A 23,306-nucleotide genomic window follows, 5' to 3' on the forward strand; every position below is an offset into this window, starting at 1 on the left:
GCGACCAAGGATATGATTTTGATGACGGAGAAATGAGAACAAGAAGAAGTAACAGCTGTCAATAATGTACGAAGAACAGGGGCGCGGCAGATGGGGGATGGAGAGCTGGCTGTCGCAAGCAGCGGGTCCGTCAAGCCCGGTGGCTGGAGATCACGTGATGCCATGTGGCTGAACCAAAAGGGGAGTGATGTACGAATACTATTACTATTCTTAGCATTTGTACTACGGTTGTTACGTAGGTGATGTGGATATTCATCCACTGTACGAAGTCTTATGGGTATGTATGTCCAGCGTACATACTTCCAATATCAAATTGTTTCTTCTCCAGACGCACAGATGACAGTCCGTTGACAAAACAACTCATCCGCTCGGGATCTTGATGCAGTGCGCTGTACATTGCATGCATGTTGGCCCCGATCCCCACCTCTTCAGCCGTTTGAAGGCTCCGTGAGTCGACAAATGGGGCGATGGAAGGCCAGACACTCTGAACATTGTCAAAGAATAATTCCACGGCCAAATCGCCAATTCCTTTGATCTCTTTGATCAATGCTCGCGACTTTTCTCTCTGCCCATGGGCGCTCTTGAGTAGATTGTTGAGGTCACCGTCTTCGCAGACATCGATCAGGATTTCCGTTAGCAGTTGTTTGGGCCAAGATGACACAAAGGTCGATAATTGGCTGAGAGCATCCCGTTTGAACCAGCAGATAGAGACATACCGTACTCATCTACCACGAATTCGGCCAGATTGCCAAGATTCGTTGCAGCTTGTTCTCGATAGCGATTATATCCTCCCTCGCGGAGAACGATTGTTCTTTCCTCCCATCTACTGCTGTGAAGCTTGTCGATATCATGATAGCCAGCTTTAATAAGCTGATTGAACGTCTTTTATGAAAGGTCATGTGAAATGGGCTTTGACTTGACCATCGACATCCATCACCATCGCAAGGATCGTCTCCGGTATAGCTGTCAAGGGTTGCGTCGCTAGTGGCGATTTACCTAGTGGACTATTGCCAAATTCGTTGACAACCTTTTGGATTCGGGAGGCATATCGTTCAAATCCTTTCGTGGCATAGTTGACTTGATACTAGTAGTGTCGGTATTCAACTAGTCCAATTGACAGGTTTGGAGCAAGAGAATGCAAGAGAAAAAGTGACCTTGCGACAATTGTATGGGGGCGTCTAAACACAATTACAATGTACTACTAGTACTATATCGATACAAATATCATATAATCGCGCTGAGGTCACATTTTGTAATGAGCATGGATCGATCCGAATAGGATGGGATTCAGCGGATCCACAAATGAATGCTATGTATGCAAATGGCGTGAGGGTATTTGCAGCCAAATTCTGCACAATCCAATACTCATAGCTTGGCTCGGGGTCCGCTCTGCAGCGCCTCCTTGACCAGCCCCATGGCCTCCACCGAGCAACCAAAGGAAGCTTGGTATCCAAATCCACCATGCCCATAGTTGTGAACGACCTTGACACCATTGACCTCATCTTTCTCAATGCGAGTGCCACCCTCGCGCAGAGGTCGCAGGCCAACGCCATGTCGGATGATATCAAGACCTTCAATGCCCTGACCAGGCTTGACCAAAGAAGGAGCCAGCGCAATAGCACGCTTCATAATTCGATTAGCGAGATTGGGGTCGGGTAGGGAATCCCAATTGTGCTTCTGATAAGAACCTCCCAGGATAGTGCCACCGCCTAAAATAGTCAAGTTAGCTGTTTTATTCTTGAGATTGAAGGATCGAATGCTCATACCTGCAGCGCGGGTCATAATGTACAGGCATTCGGTCTCTCCGTCATCCGTTCCGGACACAGAAGCCATAGGGCCGGGATCGTTGCGGACAACTACAATCTGACCCCGAGCAGGATGCATCTTGCTGTCCATAACGCCTCCAAGAGTCTTGGCCGACAGACCAGTGCAGTTAACAATGAGATCGGCCTTTTGGCCGGTATGGTGTTCGTTCGCAGCATCGGCAATATGTTTGATCACAGCGCGCTTGAAGACCGCTCCAGTTTTGACGCATTGGCCGACCAGCCAGGGCAGGTAGATGGCAGTATTAATACAGACAGACGTGAACTCCTGCGCATTATCGACCCCTGGGGCCAGCTTCTCGTTGGGAATTGGTTTGAACTATACAATTCGTTAGCGTATGTCTGTATTTCCTCGGCCCAATATTGACATACATCAGGCACAACGTCTTTGTACCAAGGGTCTGGCTGGGTCAATTCCGCGAACCATTTACCGGTATCCGACTCTTGATCCTTCTTACGATTGTAGATGAGAGTGCCTAAATTCTCGTTAGGATTGCGAGAGCCATGCCAGTCGATGCACTTCACATACCGAGAAAGTGCATTCCGGCCTCCGGGTACTTCTCTGTGATCTCCTTCAGGTAGGGCCATGTCTCTCGCTCCCAGCGTTCATGGTCAGTTCCCTCCTTGCCCACCCTGTTGGAGAGAATACTTGTCAATGAAAGAACTTTGAGTATAGGGGTTGTTTAGCATACGGCATGTAATTGGCACCAGCCCAGGGAGAGGCATATTCAATATCATAGTCGCCGGGCATGTGTTTAGCCAGAACTGTGATCTTGTTCGCCGGATCCTTTGAGAGAAGGTAAGCGGTTGTCAGTCCGGAGACTCCAGCACTGAAAGAAACGTCAGTCTCAAGCAACCCCTGCACAGCTCTCAATGGCCGTGCATCAACTGCACTAGCATCAAAGCGGGGCGTCCATAGCTTACCCCAAAACAACGATGTTTGGCATTTTGTGAGGATTCCAATTCGAACTGCAGCGGTGTGATAATTTTCGATTCTTCAGAGGTGGCGTCTCTAGTTGAGAAGTGATTGCAGATCTAATGAGTCAACGGTGAAGCATTAGGGGCAAGGAACCTTAAGGAAGCGGGGGAGAGGAGGAGTCGGGTTAATCTCCGCTATCGAGCATACCCTTTGATAAGAGAAATAGAGCTGGTCACCTTAGGGTCGGGGTAAATTACACATCTGTACGACCCGGTGCGCCGACTGCTATTTTCGAGTGGCGGCGGTGTGGCTCAGAGCCAATCAGAGGGGGTAATCTGGTTTAACGCGCTGAATTTTTCACAGTGGAGACGCGGAGTAATACAGACCAAAACAACACTCGAATACGCCTCCGCATCTGAGGGGCTAATTTCTGTAGTAACAACTTGGGGATTGTATTTGATTGATAAGGTTGAAAGTGAGGAGATGTAATAATGTTGCAAAAGATATATTAATTAGTCTTTGCAAATAAGATCTACGATAACGATAGCTATAACTATAACTGTAAGTTCAGAACTTTCGAGGTTTACGAATACTGTCAGCAACAGTCAATAGTGTGCTTAAAACTGTACCCTCCACCGCCTCGACTGCAAGGGCCTCTCCGTAATGACCCGCGGACTCCAGTGGGCTCCACTGTATCCCTAGGAATATATGGATCACATTTCCAGAGGTTCAGGGGTGGAGGGTGCTGAAAGAGAAGAGAGTAGCTGCTGTACATTGTTAATGAGCTCATGACCAAATAATATACTCTGTCTCAGTATAGTTATTAGGGTATACTATAAACTGTATTCCATATCTAGTCTAGTAGTGCCCTATTGAGCGATGTCATAGTGGGCAAGGGCTCACGTGCAGCCAATCAGGGAAGGCACAAAGCTGGACCGCCCCCAAACTTTTCTCGCCAGGCAAATGTGGCCTAGTAGCAACATCGTTTTCCTTTTTATCCATCGGCACCCGCAGGGCCTCCTCCACTCTGCGGGTTCCTTGTTCTTGTTCTCTTTCCTTCTTCTACTTTATTTTCCTTTTCACTTTCCCCTCTCCCCGGATTTGCTCTCCCCCTCATAGATGCCGTCCTCTTCCCGGGAAGGGCCTCGTTCACCATGTCACTTCTCGCAAACGGTGGCAGAATTGTGCCCATACTTGCGGCCCACGAACAACACCACCCCGACTCCACCCTCAACACAGATATACTAGCACAGTATTCTCTTCCCCAGACCACTGACCAGGTTTCGCTGCTGGACCAGCGACAAGATGCTTCACCCATCCGACAAGATACCTCGCCCACCCGACACAAGAAATCAGTCGACCTGGAAAGCTTGGAAATGCCCTGCTTAAGAGAACACGGTTTATTTGCTTTACCTACAGAAGGTGACGGTAAGATGAACCCGCAGTTTCTATGAAAATGGGATCAGCTTGCTATAGTCAAGTGGCTAGCTTCAATCTCCTAGAACAATGGGTTTCTGACGCGTCAAATGCAGGAAATTGTCTCTACTACTCCCTCTCCGACCAATTATACGGGAGCTTCGACCACGGTGACGAGATCCGCCAGCTACTAGCCAACCATATGACAACACACAAGAGATACTTCATGCAATTTGTGGTGGCTGAGGGTGGTGAACGCCGTCGTCCCAAACGAGCCGCCGTGTCCGCCTACGCTACGCGTTCCGCCGATGTTGCAGCTCCTTCGGACGAGGACAAAGAGCGTCGATTCGAAGAAATGATAGCTACCACTCGGAAAAATGGAGAATGGGGCAGCTCTGAGAGTCTTCAGGCTTTCTGCCAAGTTTACCAAGTGGACATCAATGTTTACACGATGGATGGTGTGCAAGCATTCCGGGACGTGAATGCTTCGCCCGATGAACATCGTGGTGTTATTAATGTTGCATTCCACGTAGGATTATCCTTTCATCTGTTATTCTCGAGCTCTGAGCTAACCCCATGCTTAGGATTTCAAACACTATTCTTCAGTGCGGCCTATAGACAGACCCCACAAGGGCCTCTTTGAGGTCTCCGCAGGCTACCAGTCACCCGATTTACCCACCCACCCTCAATATACCCACGTCGACGATTGTAAAGAGAAGGTCTCGTCCGACTTCAAAGCGTCAGCTCTTGACAAAGACAATATTATTCCCCAAGACTCCCACCTCGCGTCCACTGACTCTACAGACGACCCCGGCTTAGCCGTTGACGTCTACCCTCCTTGGGATATACAATCCATCCAAGATGGACTTGGCGGGCGATATGATCGTGACACCATTGTAGATATGCTTCAAAAGTGCCGCGGTGACATTGATCGGGCATTTGCCGCTCTGCTGGACACCCCCCACAGAAAAACAGGCTGCACCAGCCCAGAGTTTCAACTCGAGTGTCCAGATGTCACGAGAATCGTCCCCCTTCAGCACAGGCAGCAAAAGATCTGCTGAAGACAGCGGCGATGACTCAGAAGAGCCACGTCCAGCCATTCGCCGAGGTCGACCCAAGAAACGCATGGTCTCAAAATTGACCTTGGGCGTTGGCATATCTTTTCGAGACGACCAAAACGAGGTCGTCTCTCTGAATCTTCGAGTCAGTTCGCTCTGCTAGTATTTTCACGGTACCTGCCACTAACCTAACATCATAGATGAAATCAGACGCCGAGAAACTAAAGGAGTCAGACTCCACACCAGATGACAGCGCCTCAGAAACATCTGAAACTGCCATGGGCAGAGGCCCTCGTCGGAGTGGCCGTCTTTCAAAATCTCGACCCACGTAGCTGCGATGGGATTCCACTCCTGAGTCGCAGCGCGCTTGCTCTTATCTTCCCCCTTTCTCCCAAACCTATATTCCCATCTTTATTTGAAGCGATCTATTTGCATTGTGACGGCGTTGGCGTGAAAAGCATTTTCAACTTGCTGGAACCTTGGATCTCTTTCTTCTCCTTCTTTTTTTGGCACACATGCATGGCCATATGGAACAACAGCCAGGTTGGCTGCGGTGGCGTTTTGACTTTATTTGCATGGAAGAGGGAATGCCTGGTGCATTTTTCCTCAATGGCTCACGACGTGCATTTTCTCAGCGAGATTCGAGAAGAACTATTTAGCTTAGACGGTTTTGGCTGATGTTGAGGATTGCGCGAGCATTTTCTCACATCCAATGGGATATTTTCCTGGTACCAGATCCCCGGATCGGTTACCTACTGAATTTTTCCTTCCGTAGTTCCACATTGTACTCTCTTTTATAATTATTTCTTACTCGGATTTTCTGATACTGTCTGATCTTCGTGCAGGTTGACCGTCACACCGCATATTCTAGGTCTCGGCAGGGTGCATTCGCGTAACACGATCGGACCAACCCTATTTTAAGCAAGACAACACTACGGAATTAATTCCATTCGGTTTATCGGCTCATAGCGTTTGTATCATCTATTGAGGCCATCTAGTCTTGACCGACAACAAAATATAAGCAAAGTCGGCATCTAGTATCTATAATTGAACGTGTTATGTACAAGCAGCTGGCCAGCACAGCTGCAACTCGATGCGCATGCAGAGGTCTATTCCTCCAGTAGGAACCTCAGGAAAGTCGTCCCGATCGAAATACCATCGTGTTCGTTGTTGACTCTGCTGAGGCCTTCCTGCGCTTGGTCCTCATTGAAAACACCCATCTTAGCCCGGAGGCTAATGATTTCATTCTCCATCCAACCCGTAAACTCAGGGTGTCCCTGAACGCTAATAAAACGGCGCGGGGAGTACATGCCCTGGATTGCGCACTGGGGTGAATGGCCAAGGAGGGTGACACCTTCGGGTAAACTGTATACTATATCCTTATGCATTTGGTGGATGCGCTATAATATGGCGAAGATAAGTTTCATAAGTTAGCCCATTTGCAAATTTCTATTGGCGTTGCTTTGGATTCTGCATGTGTCGCCGGAATGGAATGAATGCATCACGTACGATCTTCTCCAGTCCGAACACTTCCTTGCCTTTCTCGGTCAACTCCATGTCGCAGACGGCAATCTCCCATCCCTGATCACTTTGTCCGACTTTCACTCCCATCGCGCGACCTAAGATTTGGTGTCCGAAACAGACTCCGACGATGCGGACTCGATCTTGGGCGAGGACGTGTTGGGTGAATTCGACGAGGCGGTTGATCCAAGGGATATCTTCGTAGGAGTTATGTTCTGTGTTTTTTGAGATATCGACATCAGTTATGACCGCCAATATACCACATGCAAAGTATTTTGTATATTGCATTGCATTGAATCGCACTAGTGATCTAAAGAGTGGGGGCACACGTACTTGATCCGGATATTAGCACGGCATCAATGTCCTCCAACTTTGGGTATTCCGTGCCGCTGACAACGTCCCACTTAGAAATGACTAGTCCATTTTCCGGATCGAGCTGTTCGGGCTTATCGAGAGCCTTTGCGCTGGATTTCAAAAGCGATGTGAAGACACCTCCGTAACCACCGTATCGGTCGTCGACGGGGGGAATTGGGGTATCGGCTTCCAGCACGGCAATCCGAAGGGGGGCTCGCATTGTTTCGGTTGGTGTTCTCGTAAGATGGTTGGGACGTAAAGTGTTCGTATGACTGTTTCGACTGGGTGAAGGTATGAAGATGAATGGTGAGCAGCGTCGCGAGTGTCAGAGGCGAAATCACCAATGACTCCAACGGATCAGAAAGTCTCCAATTCCACCGCTTATCGTTTATCGCCGACTCCCCACTCCCTGGAGGTCCCCCAGTCGACACCCATTGGTTTCCCCGTCCCAGCCACTCCCTCTTATACCGAGTGGCTTGTCTAGAAGGCGATCTACCGGAAGTCTACATGCACTAAGCTGATCTCTGGTGCGCTCGCTGGTCTCGTGTGATCGACCTGGAGTCCATGCAACTTGTTCGTGTTGCTGCTTAAAAATCCATCTCCACCCTGGACCCCGCCGACTCGTGTTTCTTTTCCCTTTTGTACCACATTCTTCTTGCGCCGAGACCAGCAATCGCAGCGATAACCCTGGCTTGGCCTTTGTTGCTTTTTTTTACCCTCCCTGACCACGGGATAGAGGATATAGTGGTCTCAACGCCGTCCGACAATGACTTCCGCGAAACGGGGAACAGACCCGTCGGAAGCCACTCCGCTATTGCAACATGAGTCAACAACATCAGAATCCCGCCAAACCACTCACTATCACAGTGTGACCAGTCATAGCACCAATGTTGAAAACAACTATTCAATTGACGAGACGCAAGAGCAGATTAATGCCCTCGGTCTGGTCCGGGTGACATCAGCAGAAGGGCTAGACATCGAGCCCGACCTAGAACGATTCTCGTCGCGTGGCTCAGCATCTGTGAAAAGGAACAATGCCTCTGCCGGCAATACAGATGCCATTCCGGAAGAAGAAGATGACGATGGCTATGCTGCCAGATTCATCGATGTATCGCCAGCTCGATTCTGGCTTATCTTCGTCGGTGTCCTCATCGGATATCTGATCGGCTTCTTCGACTCCACCTTGATGGCATCGAGCCATCCGGTTATTACTTCCTATTTCAATGCCGCAAACACTGCTTCGTGGTTATCAACCGCGTTCCTGCTCACATCTACAGCCTTCCTACCGCTCTTCGGACGCATCTCCGATGCCTTCGGCCGGAAGCCCGTATATCTATTCTCCATCGTTATGTTCTTCCTGACCACAGCATGGTGTGGGTTGGCGCAAAGTATCGGCAGCTTCATTGCTGCTCGGGCCCTCTGTGGCCTTGGCGCCGGTGGTGTGTTCTCTATGGGTCAAATTATATCTAGTGACCTGGTTCGCATCGAATATCGCGGTGTTTATCAATCTTACATCAACCTGTGCTATGGCACCGGCAGCTGCTTGGGCCTTGCCTTTGGTGGATTCCTCTGTGATCGTATAGGTTGGCGTGGTGCATTCTTCATTCAACTTCCCTTCATATTTGTATATTTCATCACTGCCGCAAGTACCATCCCGGCGGACCTCGGCATCAAACGGACCATCAACTCGGAAAGAATGACCGTGGTGCAATTGATTCGCAGCATCGACCTGACTGGTGCATTCATCCTGGCTACAGCAGTGACCGCTCTGATCATGGGGTTGAATCTGGGTGGTAATGTATTCCCCTGGGAACATCCTCTGGTGATTAGCTCTTTGGTCGCGGCTCTGCTCCTGGGTATTGTTCTTATCAGATACGAGCGCGGGGTGCCACGCGCAGTTCTTCCGATTGAACTGCTCTCGAAAAATCCTCGGGCTAGCCTCATCATTGGCAACTTCTTCGGCGCCGTCTCAGTCAACACGGTCATGTTCAATGTCCCTCTTTACTTCCAAGCGGTCAAGCTGGCTAGCCCCACAGATTCAGGTTTGCGTTTAGTGGCAGCATCTATTGCCATCACTGCTTCGAGCGTCGGAACTGGATTCTTAATCACCTGGTCGAAACGAATGAAGCCAACCATTATCCTTGGTGGTTTTTGCATGTTGTTAGGCGGGTGTACCGCCGCGTCCCTCAATATGAATACTCCCTATGCGCTAGCGATGATCTGTGTGTCATTTTCTAGTCTGGGGCAGGGTTTCTCATTTCCCTCCGTGATGGTATCAGTGCTGGCTACAAGCGAGCAGGATGACCAAGCTGTTGCAACTACCACCCTCGGTCTAGCACGTAACCTTGGAGCCGTAATGGGTGTGTCTATCAGTAGTTGGATATTCCAAAATACTCTCTATTACGAACTGGAACGGAACGTGAAGGGCGTGGAGAAAGACCATATCATTGCTCTCGTTCGCAAGTCGATCCGAGCTATTTCTGGGATTGACCCATTGCACCAACATCAAGGTTCGTACTCTTTCATTTTTCTTACTCTGTCGTCTCTCTACTGATAGCTGGATAGTGATCGGATCATATGCGACTGCTCTACGCGCAACCTTTCTGTCCGCGGCCCTTTGGGGTGCCCTCATGCTGCTACTACATTCCCGCCTTCGTTTGCCCCGACTCGGCAGCAAGGCTTAAATACTATTTTATCACAGGATATACACATCAGGTCCTAGACGGAGTCATCGATACTCTCATGGCCGAACCAAAATTTTGTCATATTCAGTTTTGTTTCAACCCTCTTTTATTATTATTTTTTTTGCATGTATATTTTAGTAGTAGATCTAGTAGTGGGGTATCTATCAGATCTGTTCCCTGCACCAACTTGAAGTTGCAAACTTGGTACTACTGCTGGTACTAGGTAATAGTACCTACCAGTAGTATTAGTAGGAGGAAACTCAAGCCAGTGTGAGTGAAACGCGTCAAAAAATCTCCAAGTTTCCAAGGTTAGCATGCTTGTATTCGAACTTGCTAGAGCGCAAATTAGACGATGGGTCTATAGAGCCAGCACTGGCGAACCAGTTACTTCCGCCCCAGAACCCAGGAGGGCATCGAATCGATTTCCATCAAGTCGAATGCTTCACGTGGAATATGGGAAGATGCTATCGAGAATTCACCTGACAACAACCCTAAGGGATAACAGTGATGCTCTATAGTTAGAACTGTGTAGTTATCTTGAACCAATCAGGAACTTGCCAGATGTTCCCCGGGGTCCCGCTTTTCCCTCAAGAACCTCCGCGTTGAATTGCCAGGCCGATCCTCTTTGACACCACCTGCATACCAGCCCATTCGAGCAGGGCCGTCTACCCACGTTTTATACAGCCTGTTATCGCAAGGCAATGATCACTGCCACTTACTTCTCTGATTGGCCCTGAGTTGACACCCCAGCGTCCAGACCTCCGACTCCTTGCTTTGCCCCTCCTCTGCCTTCGCCTCCGTCTCGCTTGTACAAAGAGCAATCGTCCAAAGACCTCGGAATCGCTTTGCGACCGTTTCGAGCTTTCAAATTCTCCGACTGTCGGATCTGGAACCAGCCCCACGCCCCAGCAGCGAACATGGCCATTCGACCACAGTCGCCATCAAGATTTTGTGAATTCGGAAACCTTCGATCAAACCGGCGGTTGTCTGCCCCGGTTGGCCCTGGTGGCTAGAACACAAGGAGGGGATAGGGCAAGTGGAATACTTGACAGGACAAAATGAATCTCACCACTCGCGCCCAGTCAAAATCGCAGTCACCGAGAGTGGACTCGAGAACGTCGACCCCCAAAAGCCAGAAGGGAAACTCCCCTCGCGCTGCTGGCACCAATCGCAAGAAGTCCGATCTGTCAGATACGAAGGCAAAGAGGGTTCGCACAGGTTGTCTCACCTGTCGGGAGAGACACCTCAAGTGCGACGAAGCCTTGGGTCGGTGTTTGAATTGTCGAAAATCAGATAGGATATGTAGGCGTGGTGTTCGCTTGAACTTTATCGACATTCAGACGGTCGCTCCGCCACATATCATTGATCGGCCCAAAGGTGCCAAAGTGACGTTCAGGGACGACTCACGCTTCATCGCATCTGAGTATGTCGGCGGCTTCGAAAGATATCCTCCGCCTCAGCCGGAAAGTCCTGTCCAGGATCGCCAGCTTCTGCACCAGGATGCATTCAATGCCTTGGGTGCGGACTATCTGACAAGTTTGTTCCAATCTGTAGCCCATTCGTTCGACCCAACCGGTTTCGATGTCCCCCATGACTTTATAGTTGGACCTGATACGTGGCACGAGCCTCACATCGTGCCTGGTGATGAGCTACTTCCGCATGGGACATCCAATTTTGCGCGAAAGCTCGCCATGAAGCAGTACAGTTCTTCGTCGCTGAGTGACCCGGAACAAATATTCCTCTTGCAAACATTCGTTGAAGCGGTCGGTCCTTGGATGGAGTCTATGGATCCAATGCGACACGTATGTCATCATTAGCAGTTACTACAAGAGACTCCGCTAATTTTCATACAGTTTACGCAAACTTTACCATACTATACTGTCGAAGAACCCATGTTACTAAAGGCTTTCTTGGCCTGTGGTGCTCGGCATCTCTCGGTCGTCAATCCATCCTACGGGGATGAAAAGGCAACTCGCTATTACGAAATGGCAACACAAGACCTTATGAGTCTGATACAAGACCCTAATCGTGATTCGGTTCTATGTGCGGCGGCTGCGCTGATTCTCAGTATATATGAGTCAATCCCCTCGCAATCAACAACGAAGATAAATCATACGACAGGGTCAAGAGCTCTGATCCGCGAATGCGGTTGGAATTCTAAGACACCCGGCCTTGGGGGCGCCTGCTTCTGGATCAATATTAGCATGGAGCTTTTGAGTTGCTTGCGTTATGGCTGGTCTCTTTCATGGGACCCAGACACATGGGGCGTCGACATGCATATAGACAACGTGCATCATTTCCCCAAATCAGAGGAACTATGGCTTCACCGAATTCTTCACATCTGTGGCAAGGTTTCAAATTTCCGAGTCCAAAGCCAGAATCAGCAATCCCCTAACGGGACAGACGCTCATATGGGGCAGTTGAGCCAGAAGTTGCAAGACTGGGGGCACTACAATAGTTGGTGCGATCAATGGGCTAAAAATACACCGCCGTCGATGCAACCTCTTGGCCACGTCCAGCCGTGGCCCAGCAACACACAGTCGGTATTTCCGACCATCTGGTAAGCTTTGTTTGCCTCTTAACCCTCACCCTTCGCTTGCTAATGCTCTCCAGGATGACCAAACGACCTGCTATCATTGCCCAGTTTTTCTACCATATAGCTCGCATTCTCTTGGCAAGAAACCATCCAATGGAGCCAGATTTCCGTACGGAGATGAAGGAAATGCAACAGGCTCATGCTTATGATATCTGCGGCCTTGCCGTCCACCTCAAGGATCGTGGTCTGGCGAACATATCAATCAGCTGCCTTGCAATCGCAGCAGAAAGCCTAGAGTCCCGAGAAGCCCAAGAAGAGGCGCTTCGCATCTTGACTGCGACAGCCAAAGACACTATTTGGTCAGCTCAATCTATCGAGAACGAGTTACGGCAGCACTGGGGCTGGCCCCCTCCGCCCCATGAAACAGTGGATCCTATGCAGATGCATAACAGTCATTATCACGAGCTAGATCAGACAATCTCCAAAGGGCCTGAGATTTCTTTGCGTCTCTCAAATCCGCTACTGGGTATGAGCGATTTCTCAGCAGAGAAGCATCCTTACCAAGGGCTTTATATCGCCCCCCATCATACCCTTGACCAATACCACCAGTATGGGTCTTATATTCTTTGATTAAATAGTTCTCGACGTCCTCTCCGGAGCTTAGCACTGCTGTGATGAATAGTTTCAGAATACCCCCACGTGCAAATGAATAATGAAATGCCAGGTGACCCATCACCTTGTCTCCGACTGGAGTACATATTTCGATATTTCTACTGAGCGTATCAACCTTGAAACGTACTAGATATCATGACTGGAATTGACAAACTTGCATGAAAGAAGTTGCTTGTATATCTGTCGTATGAATCTAACTTAGATCTTGAAGTTGTTTCTGAAAATTTCTGAAGTGGAATAATTTATGAACTTACTAGTAACTCTCCCTGTCAAATTTACTAGATACTAACCTCGAGATGTTTTTTTTAAAATTGGATGGCAGCGACACCTATACTTCTGTTCGTTGGAAAAGCGGTGGCATAATCCGCCGCCAACGACGCGCTCGCCAGACCGGAATCTCGACCAAGACAACCTTAGGTATCCAATGAATCACTAGCAAACTGGGGATGGCTGAATTAACGAGCCAATCTCAACAAGCCGCAGCTACCCCGGTCTACATTCTTCGCGGCCATGCAGCCCCCATCCATGCCCTGTACATCTTCTCTCAGAACCTACGGCTTGTGTCGGGCGATGCCAATGGCTGGATCGTCGTCTGGGATCTAGTCACCAAACGGCCGGTGACAGTCTGGAAGGCCCACGAGGGTGCTATTCTTGAAGCTAAGGGATTCGCTGTTGATGGTGGCGGGGCAGAGATATACACGTGAGTGGTGTTCAGCGATCAGTCTGGGATATCAGGATGTTGGAATTTGGAACTGCCTTGCTAAATATTTGGTATAGACATGGCCGCGACCACAAGTTATGCGTTTGGAAGCTTCGAAAAGAAGACGAGAAATTTCTTGACAAGACGCTTCCAGTCGATGTGTCGGCTTCAAATCAACAGGACAAGGGGACTAAGCCATGGCTCCTACACTCTCTCCCTGTCAATGCACTCAACTTCTGTGCATTTTCGATGACATTTATCGATAAGAACACCATAAAAGACATCGATAATGAATCAAAACCACACGAAGCAAGAAATAACGACATTCTATTTGCAGTCCCCAATGCTTTGGACTCCGGGGGCATTGATATCTTCCACCTCCCCTCTGAACTTCGCCTCTGCACCATCCGGTCAGACCCCACCATAAAAACCGGAATGGTCATGAGCGTGGAAATCTTTCTTTCCGCGTCGGGTGATCTCTATGTGGCATCTGCATACGAGGATGGGCATGTAATGGCCTTTGTTCGAAGGGGCCCTCTCGACCCGGCGAGCTTTGATCTCAAATACATCTCCTCCCACCCATGGAAATGGGAAAAGATATACGGCAGTCGCCCGCACAGCCAACCTGTTCTCTCTATCGATGTCCCCCCCCTCGCGCGATTGCTTCTTCTCTTCGTCCGCCGATGCTCAGATCATCAAACATCCCATCCCAACACACTCCATTGGCAAGAATGGAGAAGACCTGCCTCTAAAAACCATCAATACAAAACACTCTGGTCAGCAAGGGTTACGGATTCGTCGCGATGGTAAGATTTTCGCAACTGCTGGTTGGGATAGCAGGGTAAGGGTATACTCTGGGAAAACAATGAAAGAGCTAGCTGTTCTCAAGTGGCACAAGGATGGTTGTTATGCTGTGGCCTTTGGGGAAGTTGACCCTGTCCCTGAGCCAACATCGTCCGACAAGGCAGAAGCGCAAAGTTTGTCCTTGGCTACAGTTCATAACCAACGGAATCTCAAAGTACAACAGACACACTGGCTGGCAGTTGGTTCCAAGGATGGAAAGGTTTCATTATGGGATATCTACTGAAACAAATGCTAATGCTCTTGTACAATAATGCATCGCCACATATCGGGCAACGTGAACAAATATAAACAAATACGCTTTTCTAAGCAAGATTGAACTCGCTGGCTCCGGCCATATTCTCGCGCATCTTTTGACGCATCCTCCGGGCCGCATCGTCGGTGTTAGAGGAAACTGGGTTATCGTCAGCCGCACCGGCCTTCCTCTTCTGACCGGCAGCGCCGCTGCGCGAGGCCTTGAAGTCCTTCTTTGTTTCTTCTTTGCTGGTACGCAGACCGGGGACATTGATCTTGCCAGGTCGATCGCGGAGAGCAAAACTCTTGGCAAGATGGCCCAAGTGAAGCTCCTTGATGTCGAACATGCTGCGCTCGGCGGCGATGTGGGTTGCGTAGGCACGGATGTGAGACTGGAATCCGCGGCGGGCCATTTCCAAATACTTGGGGTTGTCCAGAGCCCATCGCTCGACGTCCATCTGCCAATCCGTCGTCTTCTCCTCCCAATTCTTGCTGCTGGAGTCCACGCTGACGCCGAAGCCGCGCTTGAGGATTTCTGTCGCATCGGTGCGGGTGAGTGCCTTGCCGCCATCGCGGTAGCCACGCTTCAAGACTTCCACGTAGTTCTCTTCACATCCGGGCTGCAGGAAAATGCAAGCCCGACCATCGCGACCAAGACGTGCGGTACGACCAATTCGATGGGTATGGTCGTCTGCGCTGAAGGCTGGGTCATACTCAATAACCAGTTCGACATTTGGCAGATCTAGACCACGAGCGGCAACATCGGTACAGACCATGACTGATGGATCGTCGCTGCGGGAGAATGATTTGAGAGTGGCGGTTCGAACTTGCTGGGGTAGGGAGCCGTGGAGACGGTGGAGTCTCACGGAATTTAATGAGTTGGAGAAGGCAGTGGCCGGTGCGATAGTACCATGAGGGGACATCTTTTCCCGTTCACTCAAAACCTTGGCTTCATCAGTTTCTTCTTCGTCACCACTGTCGTTTCCATCTTTGTTTTTCTTTCCCTTTCTCTTGCCGAATTCTCTTGAGAAAACCTCGAAGAGGAAGTCTGCCGAGTCGGCACATGAGACGAAGACGATAGCTTTCATCACTGAACCCTTGCGAATAAATGTCCTTTTGAGGAATGCAGTCAATGATACTAGACGCAGCTTGGATGGGACGACCGCGTATGATTGTTTTAGTTGAGCAGGGACGCGGAATGAATCTTCATCATCTTTTTTACCGTCTGTTTCTGTTTTTCCGTCCTCATCGGTCGGGTCGGCCTTGATATGAATGGCATCCTTCAAACTGATCTCGCCAAGCCGTTGCACATTCATTTTCAATGTAGCAGAACACAGAACCGTGGTCCTGCGCGTGGGGACACCAGGAACTCGACTGGGTCGTTGTCTCGCATCCAATTTCTTGACAATTCCTTGCAGCTCCTCCTCGAATCCCAAATCCATCAGGCGATCACCTTCGTCCAGAACCAGCCACCGAACATTGCTGACATTCAAGACCTCCGTATTATCCAAGTGATCGGCCAAGCGACCGGGCGTGGCGACCAGAATATTCAGTCCTTTCCGTAGGCGAGCCTTTTCCGACTTTTTCTTTTCTCCACCAATAACCGTTCCGCAGACAATCCAATTGGCGCATCGGAGAACGTTTTCCAGAACAACTGAAATCTGCTTGCACAGCTCACGAGTCGGAGCCAGAATGATAGCAAATAGTCCACTGTCACGATGAACGCCCGCCTCCTTCGTCGCCTTTGAGAGAGCCATGATCCGTTGCACCAGGGGCAGAAGATAAGCCAAGGTCTTACCGGAACCAGTCTCGGCTTGGATAAAGGCATCGCATTCTTCTTTCAGGAGTTGTGAGACGGAAGCTTTTTGAATCGCGGTAGGTGCTTTCAACTCAAGCTTTGTGAGGAGATGCGCAGCCAGATTGGGCGACAATCCCAAGTTGGTAAAGGTATCCAATCCATCCAGTAGGGGCGCATTGGTCGGCTTTGCATCTTCGATCGGCTCTTCAGACTTCGGTTCTTCTACATGTGTTGATTCGGGGTTGCTGGTGAAAAGAGAAGAGGCAAACTGTCCGGGGTGTCGGCGTGGTCCTTGCTGCTGCGGTCGCGATCGGTTACCACCTTCTCCGCCCCTTCCTTCGTTTGAATCGGTCGTTCTTTGTCGCTTTGCTGATCTCGTTCCAAGCTGTGTTTGATTGGGGTTCTTGGGCTGGTGGGGACCTTTGCCTTCGTCGTCTCGAGGTTGGTGCTGCGAGCGCTTCTTCGCAGAGAGTCGGTCCCGCCATGTTCCTCCCTTGTATTTGGCCTCTTGCGTGATGACACTGTCACCAAGGGCGAAGTTCAGAAGCATACCATCGTCCGCCATTTTGAAAGATCGGGGTAAAACTTTACAATCCGACGAGAGTGAGGAAAAGATGTTGCTATCGAGACTTTTTTTTTCCCGCTAAGACCCACCGGCAGAAAAGGCGATTCTTTACAAACACTGCAAACCCTGGGAGTTACTCTAGTAACGGAAGGCGGTCAGAACATTATAGTTGTACCCAAGTCTCAGCTCATTCAATTTGATATTCTTTTTTTTTTTGTTTTTTTGAAAGCAAAACATATCCGTACCAGTATAATTGTCAACTTCACTGATTCAAGCTATCGACCGGTCTGCCTTTTCAAAGCATGTTCCAGCCTGCCGCACCTATAAGCCTGCCGCCAGACGCCCTCGATACACTGACGAGTAACTCTAAGCAGTGTAATGCGATGGTTTGGCTACCCTGAATGAGAAAGACGAAGAAAACACAGATTAGATTACAGTCTGGGTGCCGTGCGAGAAGCCCGAGGTATACATGTTATTTATGCGGAAGATCGGAACATATCGAAAACGATTGTCGGTGCAAGATGGTCTAGATTCTATAGTATGGTGACAATTTTCCATTTATGTACACTGCATATTTTTCAGAGCGCATCAAGCCCGGGGTTGGAGGATCAGGTTGTCGATGAGTCGCACCGGGACCTTACCCTCTCCCAATCCGCAATCCTCACCGGGCTTGTTCTCCTCTAAGGGTGCCATCTTCAGGGCAGCACTCAGAACACCTCCCTTGGCGGAATCGACGAGATCCAGCTCGTCGAGAGTATCAGGGTCAGCGAGGGAGATATAATCCACCTCAAAGAGGGCTCTTTCCGAAGGCGAAAGTGCCTCCTGTTCAGATAGCACTCGATCGGTAATGCTTCGGGCAGCACCCAGGATATCCGCTCGGGTAGACTTGCCTGACAGATACGCATCCTCAGCAGCCTTGAGAGCCTTGTAGATTGTGAGGCCTACAGCGCGTCTTCGGTCGCCCAAGTAGACGTTGCGAGAGCTTAGTGCCAGTCCATCCGCCTCGCGAGAGGTACTGATAATGCGAACTTTTGTATCAAGAAGGAAGTCCTGGACCATCCGCTTGATAATGACGGTTTGCTGTACATCCTTCTGGCCGAAGTATACCCGGTCGGGGGTGGTGGCGTTGAAGAGCTTCATGCAGACGGTTGCAACACCACGGAAGAAGACGGGCCGCGAACCTCCCTCTAGCTTTGAGGAGAGTGGTGTGATTGTGACGAATGAACCCTGACCATCGATCTCCGAGGATGGAGGTAGAGTCGGATACATGACCTTGGACGTAGGGGCAAAGATGGCAGTTATTTGTCCCGCTCCTGGCGCACCAGTGCGGCCGAGTTCATCATTGAGCTTCTCCAGCTTCTCCACGTCACTATCCCATGTACGAGGATAGCTCGATAGGTCCTCATTGACGCCGAATTGTGTGGGGTTGACGAAGATGCTAACAAAGATGTCGGTGTTCTCGCGGGCGGCTTCTCGGATCAGGGAAAGGTGACCTTCGTGGAGTGCTCCCATGGTAGGAACGAATCCCACCGTGCGTTCATTTTTCAACAATTGATGGCGCAATTGGCGGAGGGAAGGGACATCGCGAAAGACCTGGAAAGAAGAACTTGAAGGTTGAGTGACCGATCGTGAAGCTGAGGTTGCGTCGGCCAGTAAGCTAGAGGCTGTTGCTAGGGAGGTGTAAGCCTTCAGTAGAGATGGACGACTGAACGATGCGGGTTCCACTCACTAGAAAACGACCTCACGCCATTGACTAGTCTAGACATGGTGGAAGTAAATTAATATGATGTATGGAGTATACTTACACTAGTCAGCACTTTTTGAGGTAGTCACGTTCCCCGCCAGCTTCGGGCAAGCATGACTAAGATATGCACTCGTGGCCAGTGTTGGCCACCGTAGTCCGTAGTGGGACCGCCGCCGGGCAGCTGGTAACCTCGGTTGCGTCCGGGGGAAGTCCCCGTGACAGAGCGACAATCTGGGGTTTGTTGGGAATTGAGGAGCTATGGCCCTGACTTGCACCTCGAAGTGGATCTCTCTGTTCTTATTCGCATCCCCCTCAATGTTCTTCCTCATTCGTTGGTGACCTGCCAGCTTGTTCTCACTCCCACCCCTTCGACGCCATGCCGCCCCCTAAATCGGCCATCAGTGATGACCACTCAGCTCCGGACATAGAGATTGTGGGCAAGCAGTTTACGATTCACCGGTCTGGCTTCACTGGTGGCCCTGAAGCTCAAGATGAGCCCATTACCGAACGTAACCTTGTCCACCATATGGCCCGTTTCCGAGAAAATCCCCTCGACTTTCTCCGCGAGGTTAGCCTGTACATGTCCGGCACTGGCTGGCGCGCATATGACGATGTGATCGGGCAACCTGTCTTCTACTCGGGGTTCTCCGAAAAGATGAAGTCACTGATCCTGGGCAGCCCGATGCTCCAGGATAAGGTAAGGGAGCTTGCCGGCACTCGTGTCACTGTTGAGGAGAAGGAGGGTCTATTGGCAATCAGAGAAGGCAACACGCTGGACGAAAAACGAGGTCGCCGACGACACGAAATCGAGACCAACCTCCGAGAGGTGGTGGATGGAATGATGGACAACATGATTTGCAAGATGGAAAACAAGACTTTCATTCGAGGCGCATACTACATGTGTACGCAGCTCCTGACTCGTGCGTACCACCAGGGTATCCATGTATCGAGCGAGGAGGTTCTGCGTTTGCGCTCAGTGGCCCAAGAAGCCGCCAAGAAAAAGCAATCCATTGTCTTTCTACCATGTCACAAGTCGCATGTGGACTATGTCTCGCTGCAGTTGATCTGCTATCGGCTCGGGATTGGGCTGCCCGTGGTTGTTGCAGGCGACAATCTGAACATTCCATTGCTCGGCCCTTTCCTCCAGCATGCAGGCGCTATGTGGATTCGACGCAGCTTTGGAAATGACCCTCTATATCACACTGTCGTCCAAGCTTATATCGATACCCTCCTACAACAAGGCTTTAACTTTGAATGCTTTATCGAAGGTGGTCGCTCCAGGACAGGCAAACTCCTCTCGCCTAAGTTCGGAATCCTCAACTTCATCGTCGACAGCGTGCTTTCTGGTCGCACTGAAGATACAATTATTTGCCCGGTCAGCACACAATATGACAAGGTCATCGAGACAGAGTACGCTCTTCAACATTCTTTTCTACTTTTTCTTTTATTGTGTCACTAATATCGCTCTAGATCTTATATCAGTGAACTTTTGGGACAGCCTAAGCAGAAGGAGAATCTTTCTGATTTCCTTTCGTCATCCTCGGTCTTGTCGCTGAAATTGGGCCGAGTTGATATTCGGTTCCACGAACCCTGGAGTCTACGCGAATTCCTCAACCAGCAGCTTTCGCGGCTTAATCAGGGTGACTTGGACGCTAACAAGAAACTTGCCCAAACCGAAAAGGGCCGTATTTTGCGAACTTTAGGATACCGAGTACTATCTGAGATCAACGATGTTTCTGTGATGATGCCGCCGGCCCTCGTAGGGACCGTTCTTTTGACCCTGCGTGGCCGTGGTGTCGGAAAGGGCGAGCTATGCAGACGGCTCGACTGGCTTTGCGACCGCGTGCGAGCGAAGGGTGGCCGGGTTGCCCACTTCTATCGCTCGCCGACTGATCAGGTCGTTGACCGTGCTCTGGATGTACTGGGTCCAAAGTTGGTGGGCGTGATTCCTGGCCTAGCTGAGCCTACCTATTATGCCGTCGACCGCTTCCAACTGTCGTTCTATCGTAACATGCTCATTCATCTTTTTATCACCGAAGCCTTGGTCTCTGTTGCTATGTACACCAAGATCAAGCAAGGCGGTGGCCCTACCAATCAGCGTATCACATACGAAGCGTTGAGAAACCAGGTCTCTTTCCTGTCTCAGGTATGTGTCGCTCTATTATGGCTTGCAAGAACACTCTAACGACCGATAGCTTTTCCGTGGCGAATTCATCTTCCCTCCGGAGGGCCTCTCCTCCAACATGGAGAACACGATGCGCGGCTTGGAGTCAGATGAGGTGATCAAGATTACTCGTGACGACTCTGGTACTCCACAATATGTTGAGCTCAGCGAGGCTGAGCGTCACTGTGGTCGTGAGAATTATGATTTCTACTGTTTCCTGATTTGGCCTTTCATCGAGGCGTCTTGGCTTGGTGCGGTGTCTCTACTTGGACTTACACCGCCGCTGGATGGTGGCCAAGATACCTGGATTGACATGAAGAAGTCCCAGGATAGCGCGCAGCTGGTGAGTCACCCCCCCTGAATAACCACACTGGCACAGCTAACCATTTTCAGCTCGGCAAAACATTGTATCACCAGGGTGACCTTTCCTATTTTGAGGCCGTGAACAAAGAAACTCTCAGGAACTCATACCAGCGTTTCGAGGAGGAAGGCATCATTCTTGTTGCCAAAGATAAAGAGTCCCGCGCTGGTCCTTCGCTGAGACTTGCACCGGAATGGACGCCCGAGAGAGATTCAACCACCGGTAGAGTTCTCGATCGTGGGCGCCTGTGGGATTTTACTGAATTGATTGCGCAATCCCGTCGTGAAGGGTGAATCAATTAACCCCCCCCTTTCCCTGAGCCACTGCACAGATGCTAATATTTGTGTCTAGTAAAAACCGCCGTGACGGAGCTACTGTGTCCTCACGTGTCTTGACCATGTCGGATATCGTTGGCCGCCAACTATTTTACAATGCTGCGGCCCCTGCTCCAGCTGATGTCTCATCTCGCCAAATGCGCCGTAAGGCGATTGCAACAATCGACTCGAAGCTCTAGTGAATCCTTGGACGATAATTCATCTTGAGCTTTGATTTCCGGAACTAATATACACAACCCACATATTCAATACCCTGGCGTTATCTGGTCAACAGAATAGCATTTACCGTTGTACATATATGCAAGAATTCTATCCGCAATCTCCGGACCTGAGCTTAATTGCTCTTACCAGATCGCCGTTTCCCGCGGCCTGAAAGCTTTGCCAGTTCTCTGTTCGGAAACCCCAGCCGACTCCTTTACCCTTGGAAACTCTAGCGGCAAGGAACTCCCGGTGGTATTCCGCATTTGGCGGTTGGACCTCGTAGAGCTTCGAACTTTATTCCTGACTGCCCGCATAGTAGATTGCTACGATACCAGCCATAGGCGATAAATCGTCGGTGACGAAGGCGATTCAAATTAAATGAGGCCCTCTTCTAATTGATCTTTGAGGCGGGGTCTGCGGCCAGCCTACTCATGCAACCGTCGGCAAATTTGGATTCGCAAAGCATGTTCTTAGTGCTTTTACCCAATTTATAATTGCCGACAGCATTGCCGAAATCCCCAGACTTTCAATCATTCAGTTCCAACGACTGGGGTTGGTGGGCTCCACGACATCAATGCCATGATCTGTGGATAAATTTCCCTCTAGCGTGGTATGAAGAGTTAATCTGCTGTCTAAACTCAAGCCTTTGGGGCGTTCCGCCATGTCATCGGCAATTCTGAGAATGGCCTAGCTGTGAATCGGCAGTTGGTTAATAAGAATGCATTCGAGAGCTCTGAGGTTCATTGTCTACCTATCCTCCCAGCTCGGCACTAGCTATTCACATATTTTCTGGACACTCGAGCCTTCTCCCAGGGTTTCCTTTACTTTGAGCTGGAGACTACCTAGCGCAAACAGGGTACTTCTCGGAATTCCACCCGGGATACATCTTACCCCCTCGTAGTATTTCTCCACAACTGACCCCAGACTTCAAGGTACTACCCGACATCAAACCTTGCTGCTGGATTCTTTCGTATAGGTCGGACTGTATTAACTCCCGTTCTGCCAAGTAAGGCGGGGAATATTTGCAAATGTCGTAGTTAGGTGTGGGATAATTCCGCTTCGTCTCGTGATACTGGAGATTGGCTTCTCGTAAATGATATGATTTTATTGAGCGGGATGAATCCCGACACATGCTCTTCGCTTGGATGATTTTCTTGGCTTCGTCTACGCGATCCGAGGTGGCTTTAGTTCTTCGGCATTTCCTAGCACCTCTTTTCTTAATCTCGTCGCCCACCGATCAAAGAGTAAATTACCTATATAGAGACTTTACAATCGTTCTGCCTTCAGGCACTACCTGATTAGACAGGGGCTTCTCAGGAGAGTTTTAAATGCACTCTCTCTGATATAGTAAAATATAAGC

The 23,306-nt window shown here is 49.9% G+C and overlaps 9 protein-coding genes across 9 annotated transcripts; 5 read left to right on the plus strand and 4 right to left on the minus strand.

Moving 5' to 3' along the window:
- Positions 1-271: 271 nt before the first annotated feature.
- N7481_007920 (FAD-dependent oxidoreductase) lies at positions 272-2,770 on the minus strand (the record flags this gene model as incomplete). Its single annotated transcript, XM_057267139.1, has 9 exons — positions 272-606; positions 717-882; positions 917-1,084; positions 1,408-1,709; positions 1,767-2,142; positions 2,196-2,299; positions 2,353-2,456; positions 2,516-2,716; positions 2,748-2,770. The coding sequence occupies 9 exons, from the start codon at positions 2,768-2,770 to the stop codon at positions 272-274; spliced, it is 1,779 nt and encodes a 592-aa protein (XP_057121340.1).
- Positions 2,771-3,719: 949 nt separating this feature from the next.
- On the plus strand, positions 3,720-5,548 carry N7481_007921 (OTU domain-containing protein; the record flags this gene model as incomplete). The annotated part of the gene is made up of 5 exons (XM_057267140.1): positions 3,720-4,170; positions 4,245-4,687; positions 4,743-5,079; positions 5,126-5,361; positions 5,417-5,548. Coding segments are annotated over 5 exons (1,599 nt in total), but the record flags the coding sequence as incomplete, so codon positions are not given.
- Positions 5,549-6,325: 777 nt separating this feature from the next.
- Positions 6,326-7,311, minus strand: N7481_007922 (type 1 glutamine amidotransferase; the record flags this gene model as incomplete). The annotated part of the gene is made up of 3 exons (XM_057267141.1): positions 6,326-6,616; positions 6,726-6,952; positions 7,071-7,311. 3 exons carry the CDS (start codon positions 7,309-7,311, stop codon positions 6,326-6,328), a joined length of 759 nt encoding a protein of 252 aa, XP_057121342.1.
- A 546-nt stretch (positions 7,312-7,857) lies between these two features.
- On the plus strand, positions 7,858-9,775 carry N7481_007923 (putative MFS multidrug transporter; the record flags this gene model as incomplete). Its single annotated transcript, XM_057267142.1, has 2 exons — positions 7,858-9,601; positions 9,657-9,775. The coding sequence occupies 2 exons, from the start codon at positions 7,858-7,860 to the stop codon at positions 9,773-9,775; spliced, it is 1,863 nt and encodes a 620-aa protein (XP_057121343.1).
- A 1,058-nt stretch (positions 9,776-10,833) lies between these two features.
- On the plus strand, positions 10,834-12,941 carry N7481_007924 (Zn(II)2Cys6 transcription factor; the record flags this gene model as incomplete). Its single annotated transcript, XM_057267143.1, has 3 exons — positions 10,834-11,577; positions 11,629-12,335; positions 12,389-12,941. The coding sequence occupies 3 exons, from the start codon at positions 10,834-10,836 to the stop codon at positions 12,939-12,941; spliced, it is 2,004 nt and encodes a 667-aa protein (XP_057121344.1).
- Positions 12,942-13,429: 488 nt separating this feature from the next.
- Positions 13,430-14,770, plus strand: N7481_007925 (WD40 repeat domain-containing protein; the record flags this gene model as incomplete). Its single annotated transcript, XM_057267144.1, is given in 3 exon segments — positions 13,430-13,683; positions 13,761-14,358; positions 14,375-14,770. 3 exon segments carry the CDS (start codon positions 13,430-13,432, stop codon positions 14,768-14,770), a joined length of 1,248 nt encoding a protein of 415 aa, XP_057121345.1.
- A 79-nt stretch (positions 14,771-14,849) lies between these two features.
- On the minus strand, positions 14,850-17,141 carry dbp7 (putative ATP-dependent RNA helicase; the record flags this gene model as incomplete). The annotated part of the gene is made up of 1 exon (XM_057267145.1): positions 14,850-17,141. The coding sequence occupies one exon, from the start codon at positions 17,139-17,141 to the stop codon at positions 14,850-14,852; it is 2,292 nt and encodes a 763-aa protein (XP_057121346.1).
- A 588-nt stretch (positions 17,142-17,729) lies between these two features.
- N7481_007927 (pantoate--beta-alanine ligase PAN6) lies at positions 17,730-18,907 on the minus strand (the record flags this gene model as incomplete). The annotated part of the gene is made up of 2 exons (XM_057267146.1): positions 17,730-18,811; positions 18,871-18,907. The coding sequence occupies 2 exons, from the start codon at positions 18,905-18,907 to the stop codon at positions 17,730-17,732; spliced, it is 1,119 nt and encodes a 372-aa protein (XP_057121347.1).
- A 354-nt stretch (positions 18,908-19,261) lies between these two features.
- Positions 19,262-21,924, plus strand: N7481_007928 (lysophospholipid acyltransferase family protein; the record flags this gene model as incomplete). The annotated part of the gene is made up of 5 exons (XM_057267147.1): positions 19,262-20,295; positions 20,356-21,031; positions 21,081-21,392; positions 21,443-21,699; positions 21,762-21,924. 5 exons carry the CDS (start codon positions 19,262-19,264, stop codon positions 21,922-21,924), a joined length of 2,442 nt encoding a protein of 813 aa, XP_057121348.1.
- Positions 21,925-23,306: the final 1,382 nt, after the last annotated feature.

The sequence above is a fragment of the Penicillium waksmanii genome (assembly GCF_028829765.1).
Source record: "Penicillium waksmanii strain IBT 27052 chromosome Unknown utg000007l:1.0-4314555.0:1.0-4317578.0, whole genome shotgun sequence".
Lineage (NCBI taxonomy): Eukaryota > Fungi > Ascomycota > Eurotiomycetes > Eurotiales > Aspergillaceae > Penicillium > Penicillium waksmanii.